The 25,544-nt window shown below is 37.8% G+C and overlaps 1 protein-coding gene across 1 annotated transcript in view; it reads left to right on the top strand.

Annotated features, from left to right (window-relative positions):
* The first annotated feature begins 2,017 nt into the window (after positions 1-2,017).
* Positions 2,018-25,544, top strand: part of large1 (xylosyl- and glucuronyltransferase LARGE1) — a 60,910-nt gene continuing 37,383 nt past the window's right edge. The window contains exons 1-2 of the mRNA XM_027151713.2: positions 2,018-2,260; positions 8,671-8,862. Of these exons, the coding sequence (XP_027007514.1) occupies positions 8,757-8,862 (106 nt within the window). The 5' untranslated portion in view covers positions 2,018-2,260; positions 8,671-8,756. The remainder of the gene's footprint in view (positions 2,261-8,670; positions 8,863-25,544) is intronic.

Below are 25,544 nucleotides of genomic sequence, written 5' to 3'. Positions count from 1 at the left end.
TTAACTTCTGCCCCAACTCCACCTACATTTCACAGCCAGGACACCACTACTCCTTTGCTGTCACATTTCTCAACCGTAGCAGCAGAAGAGGTTTTACAACTCATCCAGTCTTGCAATCCTACCACCTGCCAACTGGATCCACTCCCTTACACTATGCTCCAGACCATCTCACAAGATCTTATACCCTTCATCACCACAATCATCAATGGATCCCTGACAGCTGGTCATGTACCAACTACCTTCAAGAAAGCAAGGGTTATTCGCATCCTGAAGAAACCTGCCCTGGATCAGATCAGACATCAGTAACTACAGACCGGTATCGAATTTCTTTCAAAAATTCTTGAATGCTTTGTGTATAATCAACTGTCAATGTATCTCTTACAGACCAACCTCCAAGATCCCAACCAGTCTGGCATTAAGGCATCACGTTCCACAGAGACTGCCCTTTGAAGACCTACTGCACCTTCTGAAATACTTGAACTATCACTTTTCCCTGTTTTTTTGTATGTGTATATTTAAAAAAAAACCTGAACAGAGTTTTAGGTTGATGGTATCTTAAGTCTGTAATCTAGTGACCAGTGTTAATGTATTCATTGGTAGAGATTTAAAAACACTGTTGTACGTTGCTCTGGATAAGGGTGTCTGTCAAATGCTGTAAATGTAAATAAAAATGCATTGAGTACCATTGATAAAGAGTCTATAACCTTTATAACTCTTATTTTTACAGTTATGGATGCTTTAGGTAAAATATGCAAGCCTATTTACACCAGATACTCTATATGGGCAAAAACTTGTGTGGGTCTTCCCAAAATTGTTGCCACAAAGTTGAAAACACACAATTGTCTACAATGTCTTTGTATGCAGAGCTCCCTGAACACATGGTTTGCAAGGGATAGTGTGGAAGAATTCGAGTGGCTCCACAGAGCCCTGACCTCAATCCCACTGAACACCTCAAGGATGAACTGGAACGCTTGCTACTGTACATGGTAGGTCCCTTGACATCAGTGCCTGACTCAATGACATCAGTGCCTGACTCTTGTGGCTGAATGAACAAATCCCCACTACCACACTCCAAAATCTAGTAGAAAGCTTTCTCAGAAGGGTACAGGATATTATACTGTAACAGCATAGAAGTACATGTGGAATGAGATTTCTTTCCACAAGCCATCAGACTCCTTAATAAGTGAACTGTTCTGAGCACAAGACACACGCACATCAACTGTATGGACTGCACAGATCTACACCAAATGCACACTTTTCCAATACACATCCATCAAACTGTTTATATGCTGTTTTGCACAGTTTTTGCTCTTTGCACATGCTGCCTCACATTTCAGTTGATTGCTGTTTTGCACAATACTTTACAATACCTCATGTAACAGCTGCTATAATACTAATGTGTTCAGTCCAGTATTTCTGCACATGTAACATTGATTGAACATACAGTATTTACACAGGTCAGTGCTGTTTTTGTGTATTGTCTTTAGTGAAATGTCTTGTATTTTTTATTTGCACTGTTTTTGTCCTGCACTTTCTTTCTGTCTTGTTTGTCTTGTCCTGCACTGTCTTTATGACTTGTTTGTCTTTCTGTCTTGTCCTGCTCTGTTTGTACCAGGTTGCACAGATACACTTTATGTATCTAGGACTAACTTACTTAAGTCCTTATCTGTCTTTGTTCTATGTAGCACCCTGATCCTGGAGAAACGTTGTCTCATTTCACCGTGTCCTGTAACAGCTATATGTGGTTAAAATGACAATAAAATCTTCTTCTCTTAACTTGACTCGAGATGAGTTGTCAGGTGTCAATCTTCATTTTTAACAGTAGCAGTATGTCATAGCTTTTATTTATGATCTCAACATTCTTATTTTTAAATCTCTGTTATTTAAAAAAAAAAAGTTCAGTTTTTGTGTGCATGCTGGAAATGGTTTTCCACAGAAAACAGCCACTGTGCATAAAGAGACAAAGGATGTCCACGTGCAGTTCCAGATCCTGGTGTTTTTCCAGGTTTTATTGGAAGCGGCCCGGAGGGAGGGAAAGAAAAGAAGGGGATGCGGGTTTAGGATGTTGCTATTGGACAGTTCAGTTAGCAGGACTGGAGCAATCTGCCTAGTAGTAAAGGATCAGTGGAAGTACAACGCAAAATTAGCGCAATCGAGGATTATTATTTTGCGCGCGTGCGCCACGTGGATAATGAGTGTCGATATAATTACACAAGACTGTTGTTGTGTCAAACTCGAAGATAGCGCACTGTTTAAAATGGTAAGCGAAGCATCACGGCAGACAATAGCTCTTATAGTTGTATTAGCTTAGCAGCACGTTTCAGAAATGCCCCCCCCCCCCGATCAGAGGAGTGATGTGTGTCAGAAGTGTCAGTTAGCAACATGCTACTTTATTTTATTTGTTAGCTTAGCTTGTTATGCTAGCCGAACATGCTAATATGATGTCTATAACACGCTGTGGTGCTCTGACACTCAGTTAGTTTGCACGTTTATTGGGTCGCGTTGCTTAGTCAAATCTTATCCAGTCGAGAAATAAAATGTAATATGTTATGTCAAATACGGTCCAAACGACCATAACAAAAACAGTGACTGCAAGTGAAGCATGGGTTTTGACTATGCGCTCATCTGCGTCACTTCCGGCTGCGTTAAAAAAAACTGCAGCGCGTGAACAAGGAAGTGTTTTGATTTACTCCATTAAAATGAGGTCGGTTTGTGTTTACAGTTTAACAGCTGTTTTTCCACTCAGTGCCCTGATGTTGTTGAGGCGTTAGTGCAGGTAGAAAGAAAGGGAAAGTTGATCTGTTGTTATTACTGACTAGTGTATTACTAATACACTACAGTAGCTTTATGTGGAGGGTGAATAAAAAACTAAAATAACAGGTAGACTATTAAATGTTTGGGTGTGATTCTCATTAGAACTTAAACATAGCAGCACACAAAATGTATTTATAGTTAAAGCAATATTCAATTCAATTCAAATTTATTTCTATTAATAATGCACTTTGTCTCAAAGCAGCTTTACACGTAAAGATAAACATAAAGCAAAAGGTTATTATAAAGAATTATATAAAGATTAATAATACAAACTCAAATAAGATGTATTTAAATGTGTTTGTGTATATGTGTATATATAATGTGTATATATATGTATATGTGTATGCACGTATGTGTCTATATAACTATATATATATATATATATGTATACATACATACATACATACATACACATATATACAGAACTATATATACATGTATATTAATGTATGTATTAATTTGTAAAGAAAAGCAATGGTGAGCTTCTATCATGAACCCAAAATGAACACTCAAGATCTGAAGAAAAGCCACAGAAAGCAAAGACTTTATTGGCAAAAACTAATGTTTCTAGTTTGTATTTTTCACAATGGATAATTTTTAGCTTGTCATATTATAAAAAAATTCAATGCAGTTTAATTTTATTTGTATGGCACTTTTAACAACGTATATTGTTGCAAAGCAGTTTTGCTTTGCTATCATGTTATCATTACTCTGTTGTGACTCTTACTGCCATAACTCCTGGTCTGTGGACTTCAGGGATGTGGTAGCCTAGTGGTTAAGGTTTTGGATTACTGACCAGAAGGTCATGAGTTCGAATCCCAGGTCCACCAACCTGCCACTGCTGGGCCCCTGATCAAGGCCCTTAACTCTCAATTGTTCAGTAGTATAAATTGAAATAAATTGTAAGTCACTCTGGATAAGTGTGTCTGCTAAATGCCAGAAAGGCAAATGTAAATAACTCCTTGTTGGTGAGAAGATACTAGAGGTAGAACCCCAAATTTGATATCTTCCAATTTCTAAATGCACAAAATACTGAGAAGTATAAATACCTTATATCAGAAACTTTCTGCTTGTGGACTGTTTATCTATAGCTTCTCATTTTCCCAGAACAGCTTACAGTCTCAGAGCAGAACGTTAAGCTGCATACTTTATGTATTTACAAATCTCCCTGCATGCACACCCATAGGAAGGTGCTTTTTATTGTTTGGACCTGCAGAAATTATGGATGCCATTATCTTTCTCGATGCAGCTTTAAACGAACTGAGATGTTGCCATAAACAAGCAGACTGATGTATTGATTTCCCTGTTAAAGTCACTTGACGTTATCAGTTTGCAATCATGGAGCAATAATCCAGGCATGATGTTTTTACTGTGAATTGATTTTGGCGTGAAATGGCACTTAATTACATAGTGCTCAGTAATGGACTATAACTATAGACTGACCCCTGACCTTTGAGAAAGACTTTCTCAGACAAAACCAACACATCAGCAGAATAGCATGGAGAATTTTCCTGTCTGTTTAAGGAGACTGAAATTTAATTGTAATTACGTTGAATTGTAGCATGTTGCCTTTTTTGCCTGCTATTTATTTTAGTTATGTTTTATTAGATAGAAAGAAAAAGCTGTTAGGTCAGCATCAGTAAATGTTATTTTGTATTGACTAGTGTTATTACTGCTGCTATTACACAATGTATATATTATAGTGTTATTTCTGCTGCTATTACACAATGTATATATATTTACTAGAACACCCTCTTTGTTCAGATTCCTATATTTTTGCACAATGTACAATATAATGTACAGTATGCACACTGGTCAGCGCTACCTTGTGTACATGTCCTGTGATGTTTTTGTATTGTCTGTCTAAACTTGACTCTGGACAGATTACATTGGGATGACATTAGCATTACATGACCACAGATTGCTATGAAAATTGTTCCTTTGATAACATTTACATTTATAGCATTTGGAGGACGCTTTTATCCAGATCGACTTACATTTATCTCATTTATACAGCTGAGCAATTAAGAGTTAAGGGCCTTGCTCAGGGGCCCAGAAGTGACAGCTTGGTGGCCCTGGGATATGAACTCACAACCTTCCGATCAGTAGTCCAACACCTTAACCACTAAGCTACCACATCCCCACTCATTACTCATATAACATTGAGACAACGATGGGTCGTTTTATAGCAAGGTCTAACATAACCACCCAAAACTGAAATATTTGAAAGATTTGCTTTTGACTTATTCTGCTACACTTTGCCTTTGCATTAGTTTTTGAGTTTTGTCCCTAACACAACTGCTGAATATACACTTTTGCTCAACCAGACATCTTTTATTTGGAGAGTCACACAATGAATTCATCAGATTTTGTTTACCCAGAACCCACCTCTCAGTGCCACAATGTAGATACACTTATATAGGTATATGCAGGAGTATAAAGCAGCTTTAAGCTCTTTGTTTGGTTAATATGAGGCAGCATCACTGAGCTGGAGATGTATAAAAGTCTCAGTTGCTCAGCACTGGTTTGGCGGCAGTATGAGATCGTCTCTCACCTCCTACACCGGTGTGTTTTGTACATAACAGTGATTTGAAGGATCAGTATACAGTATATAGACCTATTTGTCATGTGTTTTATTAGGGAAAGGCAGCATAGTGAGAGAGGGACAGAGACAGTTACAGTTTCTCACTTGGTCTGACACACTTTCAGTTTTGCCAGCTGTGAAACTTTTCAGGGAAAATAAGGACTGGTGATGTTGCCATAGCAATAAGGCTTTACACTATCTAATAAGAGTTTTAGATATATTTTAGTTTTATAGATTTAAAGAACTTTGTTATAAAGCACTATACTTCATTTACCAAATCACTAATAGATATTTATTATTGTGTTATTTGTTTTTTTCATGGTGTAAAATGGCCTGATGATATTCTGTGTTGTAAAAAATTTAGTGCTGGGAAAAATAATAATATTTTGAAATGTTTTGTATTTTCTATGAGTCTGATGGACCTTTAATGAAGTCACACTGAACACTGTGATCATATATAATTGAGACAATGAAAATTATTTTTAAAAAAATCCAATCATGTATTTATTATTAATATATTGCCAATATATTGCTGCCTAAACAATCTAAGCTCTTCCCTTGTAAATCATAGGCCACGTTCACACTGCAAGTCTTAATGCTCAATTCAGATATTTTGCTCAGATCTGATTTTTTTGTTTGGCTGTTCACATTAACCTTTAAAATGTGGCCTATATCAGATACCAGTGTGAACAGTTTGCTGTTTCGAACTGACCCGCATGCGCAAACGAACAATAACAACGACGTCACACGCAGCACGTCGTTGCGCTAAAAAGTTGGTGAGGTTATGGAGGAAGTATTGTATCATTTGGTGCAAGCAAACATATCATGTAATGCATTCAACGCAAACATTATGAGCTGGTTCACGTAACCACTTTATATAACACTCTTAACACACACACGTTACCAGTCACGCTGGCGAAAACGTGACACAAACGCGGTGACTGGTAACGTGTGTGTGTTACGCAAAAACAAAAAAGCCTTCGCCGGCACATAATTGTGACGAATGTCGATGTAGATTGACGTAAAAGTCGCATCAAATCCGCCTTGGCTGTTCACACTGCGGCCACATTGGAAAAAAATCAGATTTGGGTCTTATTCAGGACCACATATGGAAGTGGATTTGAGTGTTCACACTACTCCTGAAGAAGTCTGACCCTGTCACTTGACCCCAAAAAAAATCGGATTTGGGCCACTTTTACCTGCAGTGTGAACGGGGCCTTAGTCTCACATAGACAGTACTTCAGACTGACAACAGAAGGTCTGGACTCCATAGCAGCTTTTATTGGCCAAGGACCACCCAAGAGGTGGTCTGACTGACATGTAAATCACTTACAGTACGTGTCATTCAGCGTCATGTTTAAACCTATAAAAATGCCAATACACAGACTGCCGTTCAACCATAGATTGTTCATTTAAGAGTCATGCAAGTTAATTATATATCATGAACTTTATATCATTTGGAGAATCCAGTGTATAGCTGAGCCCATGTCAATGTGAACACGACGGCTTCCTTCTTGCACGAGGGAAGAAAGTTCCAGAAAGACTGTAAAAAAAACACAACACACATCTCTTTGAGATCTTGTCCACTCCAACCAATCAAATGATGACTTTTAATATACAGTATTTTCCACGCCATAAGGCGCACCGGATTATAAGGCGCAGTCTCAATTACGGGCTCTATTTCTGTACTGAACCCATACATAAGGCGCACCGGATTATAAGGCGCATGCTAAAACATACAGTCCACAAAAAAAGGTAACAGAAGCAAAACAGTGAGTTTAGTTGAACTTTATTTACTGGCTTTATTTTTATTCTACTATTTAACAACACACACATTATTTTTTAATCAATCTTCTCCCACAAATCCATCAAAGTCCTTATCTACTGTGTTTTCTTAACTTGGCGCAGTACATTTTCTTGCTTCCCTCACTCCCGAACCATAGATACATTGATGTTGAATTCTTTCAGCTGCTCTATTCCCATTTACAACCGTGTAACTGATAGCCTGTAGTTTGTAATTGTGCCTCGTACGCATCTGATTTTTATTGGCGGATGGCAAACCAACTTAAGGTGCATTTACCGCCTTACTGGACTGGAGTGTGGAGCGCATAATGTTTAGGAAGAAACAAATGTTGTTTTGCAACATACCGGTAGTATACCTACAGGAGGCGTGGCGAAGGTAAGCGTACGTACTGTACGTATTACGTAATGTCCTCTTATTGGTTTATCGCTGCCAGCGTACGTAGTGTATGTATTACGTAACGTCCCTGTGTCAGCGGGAAATGGTCCGACAGTCAATCAAGCGGAGCGCTTACTAAAGTCACACAACATTTTTGCAGACTTTTGGAACTCAGTGCACACATAAGGCGCACCGGGTTATTAGGCGCACGGCCGATTTTTGAGAAAATTTAAGGCTTTTAGGTGCGCCTTATAGTGCCATATAGTACAGTAGTCCCTTTCAAAAGTCTAATTATAAATTAAATATTTAAGCATTTCACAGAAACTCCACATACGGTAATCCATCATCCCATGATGACAGTTTCAGTGTATACAGTGTTTATTGATTCCAATTCTGCTTACATTAGTATTATTACACTACTGGAAATAAAGAAAAAATCTGGTCTGTGTATTGTTCCATTAATTCATTATCCGTTCCTTCCAAGTTCTTTCTTCCTTCTTATGTGCTTTCTTTTTCCTTCAAATTAATAATGCCCATTCTCTTGCATTCATTTTCTTCCATTCATTCTCATGCTTTTCTTTCATCTTTTCAATGGCCTTGGTGTCAGTCACCCTTCAGAACTAGAGCGCAACACAGATGACAGATTGTGCTTGTAAGGCCCCGTCACCTGCAGTTTAGCCGGGCCAGGATATTTTATTCTGACAGTAATATGGATTACTTATCCGTGTTAAAAGACTCCTGTTGCAGTTATGTGGAACAGCTGAGTCAAATTCATTCAATTCATTCCTTTTCCTTTTGTGCTGCCCACAATTGTGCCCTCGGTGTCGGCCCACACAGGCCAAATGAAGTGCTAACAAACAGAGAACAGATTAGTGTAAGGTGCATTTTTATTTTTTTATCCAAATACATCATACTTTACTCTTTAAAACAACACAATACTGAGCAGAAAAATGGAATAATTCACAACTTTATATATACTATTCCTGTGCTTAAAGTTTTTTTTGCCTCCTTAATCATTTAGTGTGGTGTTCTACATTGACAGGAAAGCTTTTCTTTTGCAGTTCTACCTTCATTAACCCTCTTTCTGTTTTAGACAGTGCCATGCACTACCCGGTGAACATCTACCACCTACACAGAGGTCTCTCAGCCTCCTGAACGCCTCCTCTCTGGCATCAGAGGATGCTGGGAATGTGTCGTGGGCGCAGGAAGTTCCTGGCTGCATCCATTGCCTTGCTTTTTATTCCAGCACTCACCTGGCTATATCTGTCTGCTGCAAACGTCACAGGTAAAATCTATATTAATACTAATGCCAGTTCTCAGCAGAGCAGTATTCAAAGCAGCAGAGACGATTTCTATCACTTTCATCAATCGCAAGGTAACTTTGAGTTAAATATCTTCTAGAGAATTTGGATATTGGGTTATCTGATCCACAAGCCATTAGCGAGGGATAGAACTGGCTTGTACCTGATGCTAGATAAAAGTATTGACTCATTTTCAGTGCTGTCAATAAAAGATGGCTAAAAAAAAAGAAGGAAGCATCATTTTGAGGCATTCATTTTCTGGCCCACATCGATAATGAAAAAATGGCAATTATTTTCCTTTTGTATGAAAAATAAACATGACCATAGCGTTTTAGAATACCACAACAATAATAATAGCTTAAACTGCAGAAAGGGACTAAAGCATAAAAAAAGCCAGGATGTTTTTTGTTTCTGCCTAATGCATTAATATGACAAACACTGCACAATGCCAAATTGTGCCCTGTCAGATGGTTGCTGTAAACACTTCATACAGCAGCAATAATCACGTTAATCATATCAGTGCAGTCGCTTCACTTGTCTAAGTGATTTTTACTTGTGCACGAACTCTTCTGCACTCCTTGAAGCATAGATGAATCCTCCATCCTCATATATTTCTTTCACATCATTGGAAAATGGCATCAAAGTTCATCAACGACTCATTTCGGTTGTTTATTTTCTCACTATGATGAATTGAGTCACTGTACCTTGGTCAATATTGATTACTTCCTCCAAATGATTTCGTCCAGTAGGTTTTAATGACTTTGTGGCCCAAAGAGAAATTTCCCTGCCACCACATTATTAGTTATGTGAATTATATATTAAGCTACTGATTTTGGCTCAGTGAACTCGAACATCTTAAATAGTGCTTTATGTGATATCCACAACTTGTAAACTGACTTTCATGTATATGGCACTTTTGCTTTAGGAGGTTTTAATAGTAAACTGTTTGGGTGGATGACAGTTTAAAGGGAAAAAAATAACAATATAAGGTGTTTTAATAAGGTGTTAAGACACTTTGGCTGACGTAGTCGCTGGAATTGTACTAGACGAATCAACACAATTCTTCCAAAAAATATTTCCCTCAGTCTGTGTTTTGATGTTGGAGTTAGAGAGTGTTGTCTAACACGTTAATCCATAATCTCCAGTTCAAAATGTTTGGGATCCATTGACTGTGAACGTCATTGTGTAGGATTCTGTGAGTTCTCGTGTCCTGATGCTGGGACGGGGTCCCTCTAGTACAGTCCGTCAGGACAGAAAAGTTTCATCATAGGCTAAAGCTGATAAGTCAGAATAACTTTCTGCTGATTTGGGCAGATTTACAGCATAACAGAGCCATCAGTTTTGCCTTTTATCTATTACCAGTTTTATAATGGCATCATTATCTGAGACTTGCAGCATTTTTATGATGGTATAAAGTAAAAAGTGAAAGCAAGAAACTTGATAAATAGATAGATAGATAGATAGATAGATAGATAGATAGATAGATAGATAGATAGATAGATAGATAGATAGATAGATAGATAGATAGATAGATAGATTACATTTCTCTAATGATGAAGATTGTATTTAAAGTCACACTCAAACAAAATGACATTTGGAACATGTTACAAGGCTTTCTAAACTATAATGTATTGTACAGTGGAACATTTAAGTGAACGAGTTTATTGACCGTTGCTAAAAAAAAGTTTATGAAGACTTAGATATAATGAGAATTGGGATTTTGGACACAGCTGATATGTATCATCAGTATAATGCTGCATTTATTACTCCATGATCTGGAACTTTATGTCTGGCTCATAATATATTTAATGAGTACTTTTTAAGATCGAAGACAAATCCCAGGGTTGCTTTTTAATTTGATCAACGCTTCACATTTTTGCTTACATGTAATTACTAGTGAGGCCATTTCAGGTGATGGTCAGAAAACTTTTCTCTCTAAAACACTGGAAATGCACTATTTGCTCAGTGAAGTGTAAATGCATTTCTTAATGACTCTTGATTGCAGCTTTGCAAAGTTTATTGATGTCAAGTAAGACAAATGTAGTGTGTTCCTATGCCAGTCCAACACATACATCTGCATTAGGACTGTAGGAAGTACAATGCAAACAAGCATTTTATTGTAAATATAGAAACTTTGGTTCATTTTTTTCAGGACATTTCTTTGTCTCATACATGATTTTTTTTTATCAGAAAGGTTTTACAACTGATGGGAATGTAAAAGTGAAGAATTTGCATTTTACCTTTTACTCATTTAGCTCACTCTATAAGGACCTTGTTCCAGCCCTGACTGGTCGGGCCTTTAGCCCTCATTAGTCTGACCTTTAGCCCCACTGGTCAAGCACTTAGTCTGACCTTCAGCCCCACTGGTCGTACCATTAGCCAACCCTCGTCAGAGCCACTGAATAACAGTTTCTGCTGTTTGTAGCCTAGCACTTCCAATGCACCATCAAGCCATTTTGTTCTTTTTTGTTCAAACAGCAAATTACACTTGGTCTCACCACATTGTAATTGGGTTAGATCTATTTCTCCCTGGTCAGTGATTCGCTCTTTTGCTTTTCATTTTCTACCCTGTTCCAATTTGTGGTTATATTGGGAGCCTGTACTGTAGCATGTGTCTTTTCAGGTCATGCGATCTGTATAGCAGTTAGAATGTGTGTCATATCATTGAAAAATAATTTAGAGAAAATGACTTAGCTATAAAATGTATAAAAAGTGTAAATGTTCGCAGATTAAAATAACAGACTGTCAGTCTCAGTAATGTGTAAAGAGATTGTGCAGATATTTGTCTAATCAGGAGATGTTAAAAGCATGGTGCACGTTTCTTTGCATGTTTGTGTGCTGATTCCTAGCACCATTAGTAGGATAATAACATAGCTCTAGCTTGATTTTATGACTGGGGTATGATTTTAAATGTGCAGCACATCAACCTATAGGTGTGTTTCAGATAAATAGACTGAAAACCTTCTATTGCAATGAGAAAACAGCATTTCTGCCTTTCTTATCCACTATAACTGTTCTTTCCCTTGTGTTCATTAAAATACCTTAAATATCATATAACTGCTTTCACTCGTGTGAATCCATTTAACACCTAACGATCAAAACTTTTGTCATTATTGTCATTTGTCATTGTCAACAAAAGTCATTTTAGACTCCTGACCTCATTCCAGAAATATCTGGAATATTCCAAATGTTGGGCAGGAAATTGCTTCACTCATATTTGTTGAAAATAAATAAAGGAATTACATTAACACTAAAAAGATCTTTTGTTGGCTATTTGCTTTTAGTACTATCTTTGCTTTTTAGATTGATATTCAGTATTCATAGCCTGTGGCCTTGTGAAACAATATCAGGATGTTTTTATCAGTAGAGATTTCACAGCATTTCTGAAAGTCACTCCGGATCAGGGAGTCGACCAAATGCCATGAATCTAAAAGTTAATTTTCCCTTAGATTCTGATTTTAAATGAAGAACTTTAAAATTTGGAGTAAAAATTATTTGAAGTAAAAAACTTAATCTGGATGCTACCAATTGTGTGTTTAACAATTGTGTAGTTTTTTAAATTCTATTATAAAAACTCACGCTATATGTTATATGTTATTATAAGTGTTACCCTGTTAAAAGTTTAAGGTGAGAATTCAACCTTTGTCAACAAACACCTTGCACAATTTAACCAAAATCTTACAACGGATCGAAACATTTGTTCATTCGTTCATTTGTGCAAAAGAAATCATTAACAATGATTTTTGATCATTAGAGAAGGTTCTGAAGAATAATGTCAGGAATTCTCAGACTTTTTACATCCAGGGATCCTTTTAGCTGTAAATTAAATTGATGGACTCCTCAGTGCAGATTTTTTTATGAACTGTTCAGATATTAGAGTCATTAGTCAAACACGTGCATTAATATTCTAGCTGTTTTATTGGAGCATTTTTCCTGATATTTTCCTCCTACAGAACCGTTATTATTTACATCCCTACTTTGTTGTAAGGCTAATGGAACAATCTAATTTAAAATCAAGTGATCAATAAGAAATACAACTTTGATAATGATGGGTTGTGAATTCTAGCACTAACAATTTTTTGTTTGCAGATTGCAGACCCCTTCATTAAATACTTCACAGACCCCCGAGGCTCCCCTTTGAAAACCACTGCTCAAGAGTATGATTTATGTTCGCTAGCGGTTACGCTGAAAGTAGCGTACGTGAACGCACCGTTTTTTGTGTGTTTTAAAACATGTAGCTTGAGATGCAGTCATAATGAGTAACAGAATACTTAGATCTATTTGACATGTATTATTAATTCATATGCTACAGTTTTACAGTGAATCCATTAAAGATTTCTACAGACAGTGCTTGCTTGTACAGCTACTGTGATTAGCATGTCTCAGTACTAGCGTAAGATGAGAATTGCGGGTTCATAATGATTATATGTTTAAATTCGTGTTTATTACCACGTACAACTGTTTTTCTTCACATCATAAATACTGAAGTGCCATTGGCAAAGTACTGTAAAGCACAAATACCACAAAAACCTGGAAACACCGATGTATTACAGTTAGGCTCAAGCAAATACCAAGCTTTATTAGTTACAGCAGTTGGCACAGAGAAAAACAGCTCTTAAATTGCAAGGAAATGCAGAACATTTATATATTTGGCAGATTACAGCATTCAAGCACAGAACTATAAGGTAGTCAGTTGCATTACAAATGATACAAGAACGAGTTTTTTTTGTTTTTAGCACTTCATGACCTAAAGCTCCTGATCTACAACTTCGTTCTTCATGTACATTTTCTATTTTACATTCTGCCACGTGATTGGCTGATTAGATGGCTGCATACATGTGGTATACGTTGGTTCCTTATAAAGTGAGTGTATATTAACAAAAACCTTTTCCCCACGGTCTTCTGCGCTGCAGTGTTATACTCATTGTGCTCAGCGTATGCAAAGATTCCAGCTGTGAAAGAAATCCAAATAAAACATTTCTTTATTGTGATTATTCTTCTATTTAACAGACGGATTGGTCTCAATTTTCTTTTCTGCATCTTAGGTGTTTATGTGCAGCGCATTTTTGTTCACCTCGGTTATCAGACATGTTGTTGATGGCTGGTTAAGTTGTTTGTAAATGTAGCTATTGATCATATTAACAGATAAAAGCAGGACACGTGATGTGGGTTTAGAAGCTCCAGGGTTTGAGTGCACTTTGATGTTCTTGAAGGTTTGAATTTTTCAGTATATCATTAAAAAAAAACCGATGGTTTTCGCCTCCAGCATACAGCACCAAGACTAATTCCAGTTTCTTCGTGAGCACAGAAAAAAAACCTTTGACCTGTTTGTCGAAGCTGTGACACCAGAGATCTCTCATCATATTTGCATTCACCTCATGAATATTTACTGTTCTGGCCAGAGGCAAATCAAGACTGAATCACTGCTTCCTTCATTTTGGTTTGCACTCTGTTTTGAGGTTTCCATAGCGATGTCCTATCATTATGTTTTGTTCGTATCATGGAGTAGAGAGAACGTGAAGGTGTTGGAGAGATTGATTGGCTAGTGCAAATTGATGCAGTAGGACTTCAATGGATCTGACTGTTCAAATGTGCTGCAGCAGTATCGTATGCTAATAGCTGACTCTTGGCTCCAAGGCTGATCTCATTAATGCTGTTCGTTCTTTTAGATATTCACTGCTGTGTCTGTCACACTGCTCATCGACTGCTGGGCAACCCGCAATCGCATGCCTAAGGGAGGCCTTTCAAAATATCACTGACTAAAAATGTCCTTTACATCAGTGTGAAATACCTGAGGACTTTTTCCCAGCATATGAATCCTGGAATGTGTTCTTGAGTAGAAATAAAGCAATAAATAGCTATTTGTTTGTTTTTGTTTTTTTTATTATTTGATTCAAATTAAAATATAAAAAATGTTATTTATTTTTTTCTTTTCTGAACGCTGAATTAGTGAATGGAGTAAATCAGAGTATTTAATCGATTTATGCTGCAAGTGTGTTTTTTGAGTCAGAAGGATTCCTTCGGTGCCTCCAGGGTATCTCTTGTCTGACATTGTTTAAGGTCTCAGTGCATTTAGAACAGCTTCCTGTTTGACTGACTAAATAAATGTTTGTATATATTTCTGGTAAATACCGGAAAAATCCGTTGACTTCTGGTGTCTAATCTCTCCAGATGCCAAAGCAGGATTCTGTGCCAGACCCCAGAGTTGGTAATAGTGTAATTCTCATTACCTAGAGCATTTGTTTATTTTTATTTTTTAAATGTACAACTGGTAATAGAGAAAGCTGACGAACAGGTAAAAGGATATTTTCTCAGACGCTGTAATATATCAGCTGAGAGACAGAAGAACATATATCAGCAGCCATTATAAAATATTTGAAATGATATAGAGAGCTCATTTTTGAAAGTCTACATCTATTCTCCATCATTCAGTTCTTATAAATAATACATGAGTACGCTATAAGTGCAAACATCACTGGCAAAAAGCCAAAAGTCAAATGCTTCACTTCCCCTAAAATTCCAGTTTCATGGGTGTAATCAGACATAACAAGGAAATATTTAATGCAGGTTCTGGTTCTACAGCTTTAAAATAAATTGGGTTTTTCATACCCCATTGATTGCTGAGGCTGTTATCTGCCCTGGAGTGGAGCTACAGTATCTTCTAGGATGTTTACATTCAGAAATGCGTAAAAAGATGAAGCATACAAAATTCTAAAATACTTTATTGTGACAAGACTATCATGTATTTTCACAAGGCTGCCTTCACTCGAATCGCTCGAGTGAAAGAATTCATTGGCTTGTATTTTAAATGTCTTAACCCTAAAGCGAAGCGATCTTGCAGAAGCCACAACTACGGTCAAAATGTTTTTATGGAACACGGCTGCTGCCAGTTCAACAGGTTTAAGCCCAAAATCCCTTCGGAAGCTGAAGCAAAGCAGCTTTGTCAGGCCCACATTGTGTTACAGGTTGGATGTGGACGAGCAGCGGCTTTGTCCTGCCACCTGTTTAGATTTGTTATTGTAGAAACTGCACTTGAGTCAAATGTCCTTGAAATCCAGAATTCGCATCCTTTAACACGTCTCGTTGTATTCTGGAATCAAATTTTGCAAATGCGTCTAGTAAAAATAATGTTATTTTCTTGGGTTAGTTTTATAGTTTGACAAGCTCTCTAGAATGGATATTTATTATCCTCAGGAGTAGATATTGGTCTAGAGAAGCAACAGACATGGTTCTTTTGTGTGTGTTTGGCTATATGTTTAACAGCACTTAGTTGAGTAAGCGTTTGGTGTTTTAATTTATAAGTCATGGAAGTTCATGGTCATTTTTACAGGAACTATTGAGTGTTATATTCACAAGAACTTTATCTACATGGGGCTCTTATATGCTACAATGACTTGCTATCACATACAGTACTGATGAGTCTGTCCTTTACTGATTACATGTTGTCATTAGTGAGAAGGCCTTTTGAGTATATATATATATACATATATTTATATGTATATATATATATATACTTAAATGTATATATATATATATATATACATTTTTATTTTATATTTTTATTTATTTATACATTTTATACATATATATATATATATATGTATAAAATGTATAAATAAATAAAAATATAAAATAAAAATGATGGTGGCTCTGTGCTGTTCTTCAAAACTTCTATGTTTTTTTATTTCTGGGATTAATAACATTAATACTTATCCATCCATCCATCCATCCATCCATCCATCCATCCAACTAACTTAAGCACTTCACCATGCTTTCACTCTGACTTTCTGTTTCTGAAAGTAAAACATCAACATACAGAATGAAATCATGACTCAGTTTTTCTTGACTCAGATTCCCAAATCCCACCTCAGACAGAAGGGAGATGAGAATTCTTGGCTGTTCAGTCTGTCCAGTGAAAACATTCACACTGTTGCTGTTCAAAATGACTCACAAAGAACTCGTTACTTTCTATGAGAGCTATTTTTTGTCTCCCCCTTTTTTTTTTTTTAAATGAATTTTTTTTTAACACACATACACATGCAGATGTTTCCAGTTTGGTTCTCTGGTCTTTATAGCTTGTTTCTTCAACAGTTAGGAAATAACATTTGTGTTGCTCAAGGCATGCTGTACATCACCACACTGGCTTGACTGCTAATTAAAAAATCCCACTCCAGCCACACTGCGCTCTGCTAACTCTCCGGTTCACACACATTAGAAGGTGACGACTTATTACATTTACCCTCAGGACACTTTGGTCACTTATGTTTCCTAAAAAAATGTTTCATTTCTTTTTCTTTATCTTACCTCAATCATAATTAATTTTGAAAAATTGATATTAAACATTAAACCCTGGCACTGGCATCTTTCATTTCTAGTTCATTAATATTATATTTGTATAGAAAACATATTTTGCCCACGTTTATGTGGCATACTTGACCAACTCTCTTGGCTCTTGCGGTGCTTAATCTGTACTGAAACAGCAGTCTTTAATTAGTCTTTATGAAATGCTTAAAATGTACACTACAGGAATCAACCCGAGGTAGGGTCTACAACTTATGTTATCTATAACTTTTAACATACGTGTGCTTCAGTGCTTGGCCACCTACTTTTTCCTTCTATACCTTTAATAGTCTCAGGCCCTGTTCACACTCGATATTGTCTCTGGTCATCTATTTAGAAGTTGATAGTCATGACCGGTATTCTTCTTCCACACTGTAGAAGTCTGTGCAGCTTTTCCTTCGTCCAAAGTCAAATCTATCATTGAAAAACGACAGAGTTATTGAAAAGTAACATGCTTAATTCACAGCATTCTGTTAATGCCACAGCTGTCTGTAGACGGACGTCCGAGCCCACAAAACTGGCCTCGGTCTCTGAATAGGAGGAATTATCTTTCTATTCTGTCAATCAGAGTGACGCTAAGCAATCAGGGGTGTGTGGAGTTTATGTATGTTAGCACAGCTGGACACACTAACTTCCCTGTGACATATCATGAGCAACACATATGCAGTGTCTAGCTTCACGTGCTAGCTGTGATATGATAAGAGAGAACAAGCTCATGGGTGGAAACTGGCAAATGACTAAATATCATAAACTTGTATTTTTTCATAAACTTGTAATTGTGTTTTTAATGAAGGAGTATTACAAACACGTTTTTATTAAAATGGCCAGTTGGAACAAGGTAGTAAAATGTAGTCATGAATAAAGAATAGCCATGAGATTTAAGATGAACTAAATATAGCAACCAAGCAAAATGGCCAAGTTGCGGGCAAAAAAAGGCAGGCTGAGTGACTGGACAAACCACAAACCTGGCAACACTGGAGACTTGGTGGTCTTCTAAAGCTGTCAGAGACCCCATTCAGAACTGTAATGCACCTCAGTAGACCTTCACATGTGATCTGAGTGAATTAGATCACAGTATTCATTTGACACCATTCACACTCGTGTCCGCTTGTGATCTGATCACCTGAGAAACACATTTTAAAACCGAGTCTAAAGAGAGTTTCAGATATCCAGATTCTATTCAGCAGATATTCAAATATATTTTCTGATATCCTGCTTGATTATATTCATCAGGTCTGGCTCACATATCTTAAAATTTTCCTGCTCATATCTTGGACTTACTGACTCCTTTGAGAACTTGCTGTTTAATCCTGGACAAAACCTCAGAATAGTGTTGAATGATTAGTTTTCATTCTTGGCACATGTTGCAGACCTGCTCATCCATGCAGGCTTCTCCCGTACAACAGCAGAACATTTTAATTATTTACCACAGGAAGGCCCGCTCGGCCTTGTCGTATCTCGACTATTGTTTTCTAGCCAGCTAGTTCACCAACATCGTGTTTGTCTGTGCTCCCGAGACTGCTCGTGCCTCCTGGGGGTAAAACGATTGATAGAAATGATTGTGTTAATTATTGTTTGCCAAATTCAGCTAACTACCTATGAATTTAAACTCTCATTAGGCTTTTCTTGTTCATTCTATTTCTGCAACACTCAACGGACTTATACAAAAAACAACAACAGGAGAGTGTTACCTCCTCAGAGTACTCAAATGCTTTTTGAATGTTTATTCAGTTGCTTGTCTTTATTATCAGATTTGCTTACGCAGAGGAGCAGCGCACAGCATAGCTGATTACAAAATGTACTATTGTAAGATTCTGAAAACACATTTCCATTACAGAGGTCTCTAAATCCCCCAGAGTTACATGCTGTTTCTTTAAGGTCATTTCTGTCTCCATGTGATCATCAAAGTCACTGCCTGTGTCTCTACTGGAGCTTCGGTCCCCCACACTGGGTCTGGAGCTCACAGCAGCCAGCATTCATTTTAGTATGCAGTGTGTTTGCCTGTTTCCATGGTGATGCCCTATCGCCAAGCCAAGTCTTTGTGTTTGCTTCTCGTATCATTGAGTAGGGAGAACGTGAAGGTGTTGGAGTGATTGATTGGATATTGCCAACTGACGCAGTAGGACCTTGGCTGGTTCAATGGATCTGACTGTTCAAATGCATTGCAGCAGTATCGTATGCTAATAGCTGACTCTTGGCTCCACGGCTGATCTCATTAATGCTGCGTGTTTCGTACAAGTCCAGCTTCTTTCATGCTGCTCACACAAAAGGGAGGCCTTCGAAATATCACAAGGGTGTAAATTACGTCCAGCTTTTCCATCCAGGAAGATAAAAGAAGAAAAAAAAGAAAAAGTAAATAAGCAAATTATAAAGCGTTTTCTTTTTCTTTTGCAGAAGCCATATCAAACAGAGCAGATTGTCTGTCCCTTTTGTTTACTTTGGCTTCTTTCAGATGGATTACAGCATCTTTTGTTTATTTGCTTATGTAGTTTATTGAACTACAAGCTTTTTCATAGCGCATGATAATGTGCATGTGCTGATTTGTAATATTTCATATCAAAGCATAACATTTTATCACAGTTTGTGATCTTGTCCACCATATTTTCCAGTTCTTGGCTAAAGATCCTGATAATGCTGAAAGTTTTATATCCTTATAATTATCCTTATACTGCTTTCTAATTAAAACAGGCTTTAATAGCTTGACCATAGTGTTGTTATATTACATATAAATCAAAAGGGGAACACTTTTAACCTCATTTTTGCTAATCCGACTTGAGTGGACAACACGGCGAGAGTTTAGAGATCGCTGCATCTTTGTTTTCACGGAGCTGTGGCTCAGCGATAGACTTCCGAACGCCGCCATTCAGCTAGACGGGCTCACCTTGTTTCGTGCCGCCAGAAATGCAGCTCTGTGCAGTAAGGCTTGCGGTTGTAGTGTGTGTGTTTACATCAATTCGGAATTATGCAAGAACTTTGTGCTTGTTTCTAATTACTGCTCATCACTAGTAAAGTGTGTGATTGTTAGATGCAGACCGTTTTATTTACCACGGGATTTCACCTCGGTTTTTATTGTCGAAGTGTACATTCCACCCAGCGCTAATGCTAAGGAGGCACAATCTGAGCTCTATAGAGCTATTAGCAATCTGCAAAATGTTCACCTCAATCTACAAAATGTTTACCCCAACGGACTGTTTATTATCGCTGAAGATTTCAATCAGGCAAACCGATCTTGTTTACACAAACATCCTCAGCATGTATCGTGCGGAGCCTGGGCCCTCATCTCTGCTACTCGGACCACATCTCTGTTATGCTAATTCCAGCATACAGACCACTCGTCAGATGCTCTAAGCCGGTTCTGAAGCAGGTGAAAACCTGGCCACCTCTGCTCTTCAGGACTTTTTGAGTACACTGACTGGAACATAAGCAGGATGTTTATGAAAACGTGGATGACTGTAAAAGTGCGTGCGCTGTTGAAATCTAGAGACTCCTGCACACGCCTAAAGAATCCACAGCAATTTCCTGGACAGCGAAGATACTCGGCACATGTGGCAGGGCATCCAGGTGACTACAGGACAACTTCACCTGCCTGTGACAGAGTGATGCCTCCCTACCAGATGCACTGAATGATTTCTATGCTTGGTTTGAGGCACATAACAACATAGCGGCTAGAAAGACCATCCTCCCCCCGATGACCAGGTTCTCCGTCTAACCAAGGTTGATGTGAGGAGAATTCTATTTACAGTTAACCCACAGTGCTGTATTAGAAAACATTCCTGGTTTAGTGCTCTAACAGGTATGTGCAGAACAGCTAGCGGATGTCTTTGCTGACATCTTCAACGTTTCCCTGAGTAGCGCCGTTGTTCCTACAGTACGTGCCTCCATACAACCACCATCGTCCCAAGGCCAAAGGGAGTCTACAGTTCCTGCTAAAATGACAATTGTCCCATCGCACTCACACCCATCATGATGAAGTGCTTCGTGAGGCTTAACCTGAAGCACATCGAGACTCATCTACCACCTTCAGTGGACCCCCTGCAGTTTGCACATCATCCAAATTGCTCCACGGACGATGCCATTGTCACAAAATATTCATCTGGCCCTCACCCACCAGGACAATAAAGATACATATGTATGAATGCTGTTCATAGACTTCAGTTCAGTATTCAACACAATCATCTCTCAACACCTGACATAGAAGTTGGAGATCGTCAAGAGCACCAAATTCCTTGGTGTTCATCTGGCGGAGAACCACCCCTGGTTACTCAACATCAGCTACATCAGTAAGAAACCCCAGCAGCACCTTTACTTCCTATAAAGGCTGAGAAAAGTCCATCTCCCTCCCTCCATTCTGACCACGTTCTATAGAGCATCTTAAGGAGCTGCATCTCTGTCTGGTTTGGGAACTGTCTTGGATCTGCGAGGAGCGAGGAGATCATTGGACCCTCTCTTCTCTCCATCACGGACATTAATAACACACGCTTCATCCGCAAAGCCAACGGCATAGTGGACAACCCCGCACTTATTTAGTAGCAGCAGTTAAATGAGGTATTGAAATGTGCTATGCAAAAACATCAGTTGAGTGAGTGATTGATTTGTACAATCCAGTGTAGTTTACACAGTTTGGTGTGTGTGTGTGTGTGTGTGTGTGTGTGTTTGGTATAGTTCAGTTCTGTTTGTCGAGAATCCTGACGGCTTGAGGGAAGAAAGCTAGTGAGCGCCCGAATGCTACGGAACCTTTTTCCAGATGGCAAGATAGTGTGAGGGGTGTAGTTTGTGTATGTTTACAATTGTTGTACAATGTACTTTTATAATACAGCATACACAATGGTCAGCACTATCTTGTGTACTTTGTATATTTTGTCCTGTAGTGTTTATTATTTTCTGTTTGCACTGTCCTTGTTCTGCACTATTGCACCTTTACGTGCCTAGAACTTAAGCTCTGTGTAGTTTTATGTTTTGTTTTGTGTAGTTTTATGCCGCTTTATGTAGCACCCTGGTCCTGGAGAAACTTTTTCATTTCACTGTGTACTTTGTCAGTTATATATGGTTGACATGACAATAACAGCTTCTTGACTTGACTTGTCTTGACTAAATCCAAACGGACCTTTTTACGAATAGAAAACAGCAAATAATGAAATCAATCTCTATTCTCGTTTAAAAATGAAAAATATTTAAAAGATAATCATGCAGGCATAAAGTTAGATCTGCTGCATGCTAATGGACCGATTTCCCTTGAAACTTGTACCTGTTGAAGACTCTTGACGTCGTGCATGCCGAATGCTCTTACTCTTAATTCGTATGCAGCAGTTTTAGATATGCCAAACTCAGTGCATGTTGTGAGATTTCTGGAGTATCAAAATGTCTGAAACGTTGACTTGCTCATGGGGTTTGGGTTTGACGTGCTTGACGTGTTTTTCGAACTTTTTTATGTTGACTGACATAATACAGGCACACAACTGGGTCTGTATACATGTCTGTATATGATTGAACAAGCAAAGAGCTCTTTTTTTTTCTTTTCCTCTCATACATGAAAATTGAAAATTCATTTTTCATATTTTTTCTATGGTTAACTTAATTGGTTCAACTTGTTAACACACAAAGTGTAGAAATTAAACCGTCATGAATACAAAGGGGAAAAAATACCTACTACAGTACATCTCGGTATGACCTGGAAGTACGTCAGCTATGTTACGGGAGTTTGTATGGTTAAGGTGTTTAGTCTGGAAAAGTGTTGTTTTCATAAAAGGAATAAAACATTTGAGATAAGAATATGAATATACAGCATATAATTGATAAAAATATGAATTTTGGATAATTTGAAATAATCTTAAATTGCAGCAACTAAAAATCCTGATTTCTTTCAGCCACCATGTTGCCCTCCTTTATCATTATCATCTTGCTATTAAAAAAAAATGCTAGTGATACAGAGAGCCGAAGCCAGCAGATAGTCATCTTGTTTATCTCATTTACAGAATATGAATATAGGATCAGTATCTGATTTGTGTTTTCCTGTGTGTTTAAACACCATCTTCCATCAATGAAACATTTCAAATGACAGACAGAGCCACTGAGCTGTCAGCAGCCTTCAGCGTATTTTAATAATCTAGAGAGGTTTGTTTCGGGTGGATGATGTACATAATGGAGTTGTTCTGGATCATGGGAGTTTGGGGATTAAAGAAAGTGATCATGTGAGACTCGGACGTGGGCGAAGCACCAAGCACTCAGATCAGGCAAATACATTTTTACGTCTTGTGCGAATGCAAGTGTGCTACTGTAGAAGTGCTGACGTTACCGCCAGTGAGCCGAGAGTCAAATAATTTATGTTTCGTGCAGGTTCGGGTCTGACAGCATTAAAAATACATTTTGGATGTGCCATGTTCTAGGCCATGGAGTACTGTTCCAGTTTAGACTAGGTGATCACTTGTACCTGGAAAATGCTGCAGTTACGTTGTTGCTCAGTATTCTTGACTGAAATGAAATGAAATCCAGGTGCATGGTTGTGACTGGTACAACATAATACAGTACGTATCTCCTAGAAACATCCTGTTTTAGAAAATAACAAAACTCACTTAACCATATAGTGAGGAAAAGCATGCCATGAGGAGACAAAACATTTTTTTGTTCCTCACTAGACGGATTTCGCTCAGTAGATACTACAATGAATGAAAAAATGTTGCACGTATGTTTAACACACTTAATCCCATGGCGAAGTGATTTTACAGTTCAATGAATGAGCTTTGTCGCAGATGTTGTCCAGTAGATGCAACAGCTACCGAACAAATGTTTTTCCCGTACACAGCTCCTGGCGGTTCAGCAGGATTAAACCCACAATCCCTTCAGCAAATAAAGCTCAGCCTGGGGTAGATCAGAGGTGCTGTGGCATCCATACTGTGAGTGTTTCTCAGTCCAGTGCTGGAGTACTTGTTTTTGGTGGTTTCTCTTTAGCAACCTAGCCAGCGCAATGTAGTGCAGGTTTTTCATGTTCACAAGCCTGTAATAGCTTAAGCAGGCTAATGAAGGAGAAACGCTAACATGTGTAATGCAGTCTGGACCAGCACAAAAACAAAAAATAGCACAGAATTCCAAAGCATGAGGAAGCGTGTGAGCTACACAAATAATCAAATTAATTGAATTGAAGAACAAATGTCTTCCACTGCCTTGATTTATTCATCTTATGCTAGTTGTAACTTGTAAGAATTCCGTTTCTAACCATTTACTGTAATATGCTACCACGTTTGCACTTCATCTAGAATTCACACCAGATAACAGGTTGTGTTCTTTGCTGTACAACACCCAGAACAACTCGGCTAGTTTTTCCGCCATCATACACAGTTTGAATAAGTTACTGTTGTGAATCAAGCTAGTTTTGCTTTTTTTTTTTTGTCACAGGATTGAAACTGACCATGATAGTAACTCATGCTGAATTGAATTGCTGAGCAAACTATAACATTTGCTGATATAAAGTAAGTCATCTCAATGCTTTTACATGGTTACACAAAAGAACTTCCCATAGATCTCTTTTGTAGAATGTCTCACTGTAGCATATGAGCTGCTGTTTTTTTTTTTTTGTCATCTCTTGCTATTCTACACAGTAATGTGATTAGATTCCCCCCCAGTTTCTCTGGTCAGTATTGTTTGTCTCCGCAGTAGTCAGAAAATGGACATTTTATGTTGCTTGAGGCATGCTGTACATCTCCACGCTGTCCTGACTGCTGATTGGAAATCCCTTGTGAGTCCTACTGCACTCTGAAAAGTTTTCTTCTTCTGAAAAGACTAATCTTTTCACTGGTTTTAGTCTGTTAGCTGTGCTTCTGTAACATCATAAAGGTGACGTGTTACTAATGTCGCGTCTCTCACTGTTGTGTAGCAGACGTTAGGATCCTTCCAATAAGTTTCAATAAGACGTGTAATTGGTGAGGAATAAAACACATCACACGCTGAAGTGTTTTATTGCTTTTTTACCACAGCATTTTGTCCGAAATCGAATTATTTCTTTGTATATGTTGTAATGTTGTGGAATGTCTGAGAAGTTACATACTGTTATCACTTGTGTTACAGCGGTAATAAAATATTGGTTCAATGAAATTTTTAAAAAATTGCTGACTCGTGTCCTGAAGACTTTTATACGGCAAACGAACGTACTGATCATCAATAAATATTAAGAAATGTCTGTTTACTAAAAGCTAAACTAAAACCTCTGTTTAGTATTTCAAAATCTACATAGTCTTAGATTATGTGGAGCATGTGCTGCCCTATTGAATGACTTTTGCTAATGGATTTAGTACATTTTTTTTTAGAACAAGTGAATGTAGAAAGTCAATGAACA

This window comes from Tachysurus fulvidraco, chromosome 19, assembly GCF_022655615.1.
Source record: "Tachysurus fulvidraco isolate hzauxx_2018 chromosome 19, HZAU_PFXX_2.0, whole genome shotgun sequence".
Lineage (NCBI taxonomy): Eukaryota > Metazoa > Chordata > Actinopteri > Siluriformes > Bagridae > Tachysurus > Tachysurus fulvidraco.
Note: the sequence above shows the minus strand (reverse complement) of the source record. Positions and strands in the feature narration are given on the sequence as shown.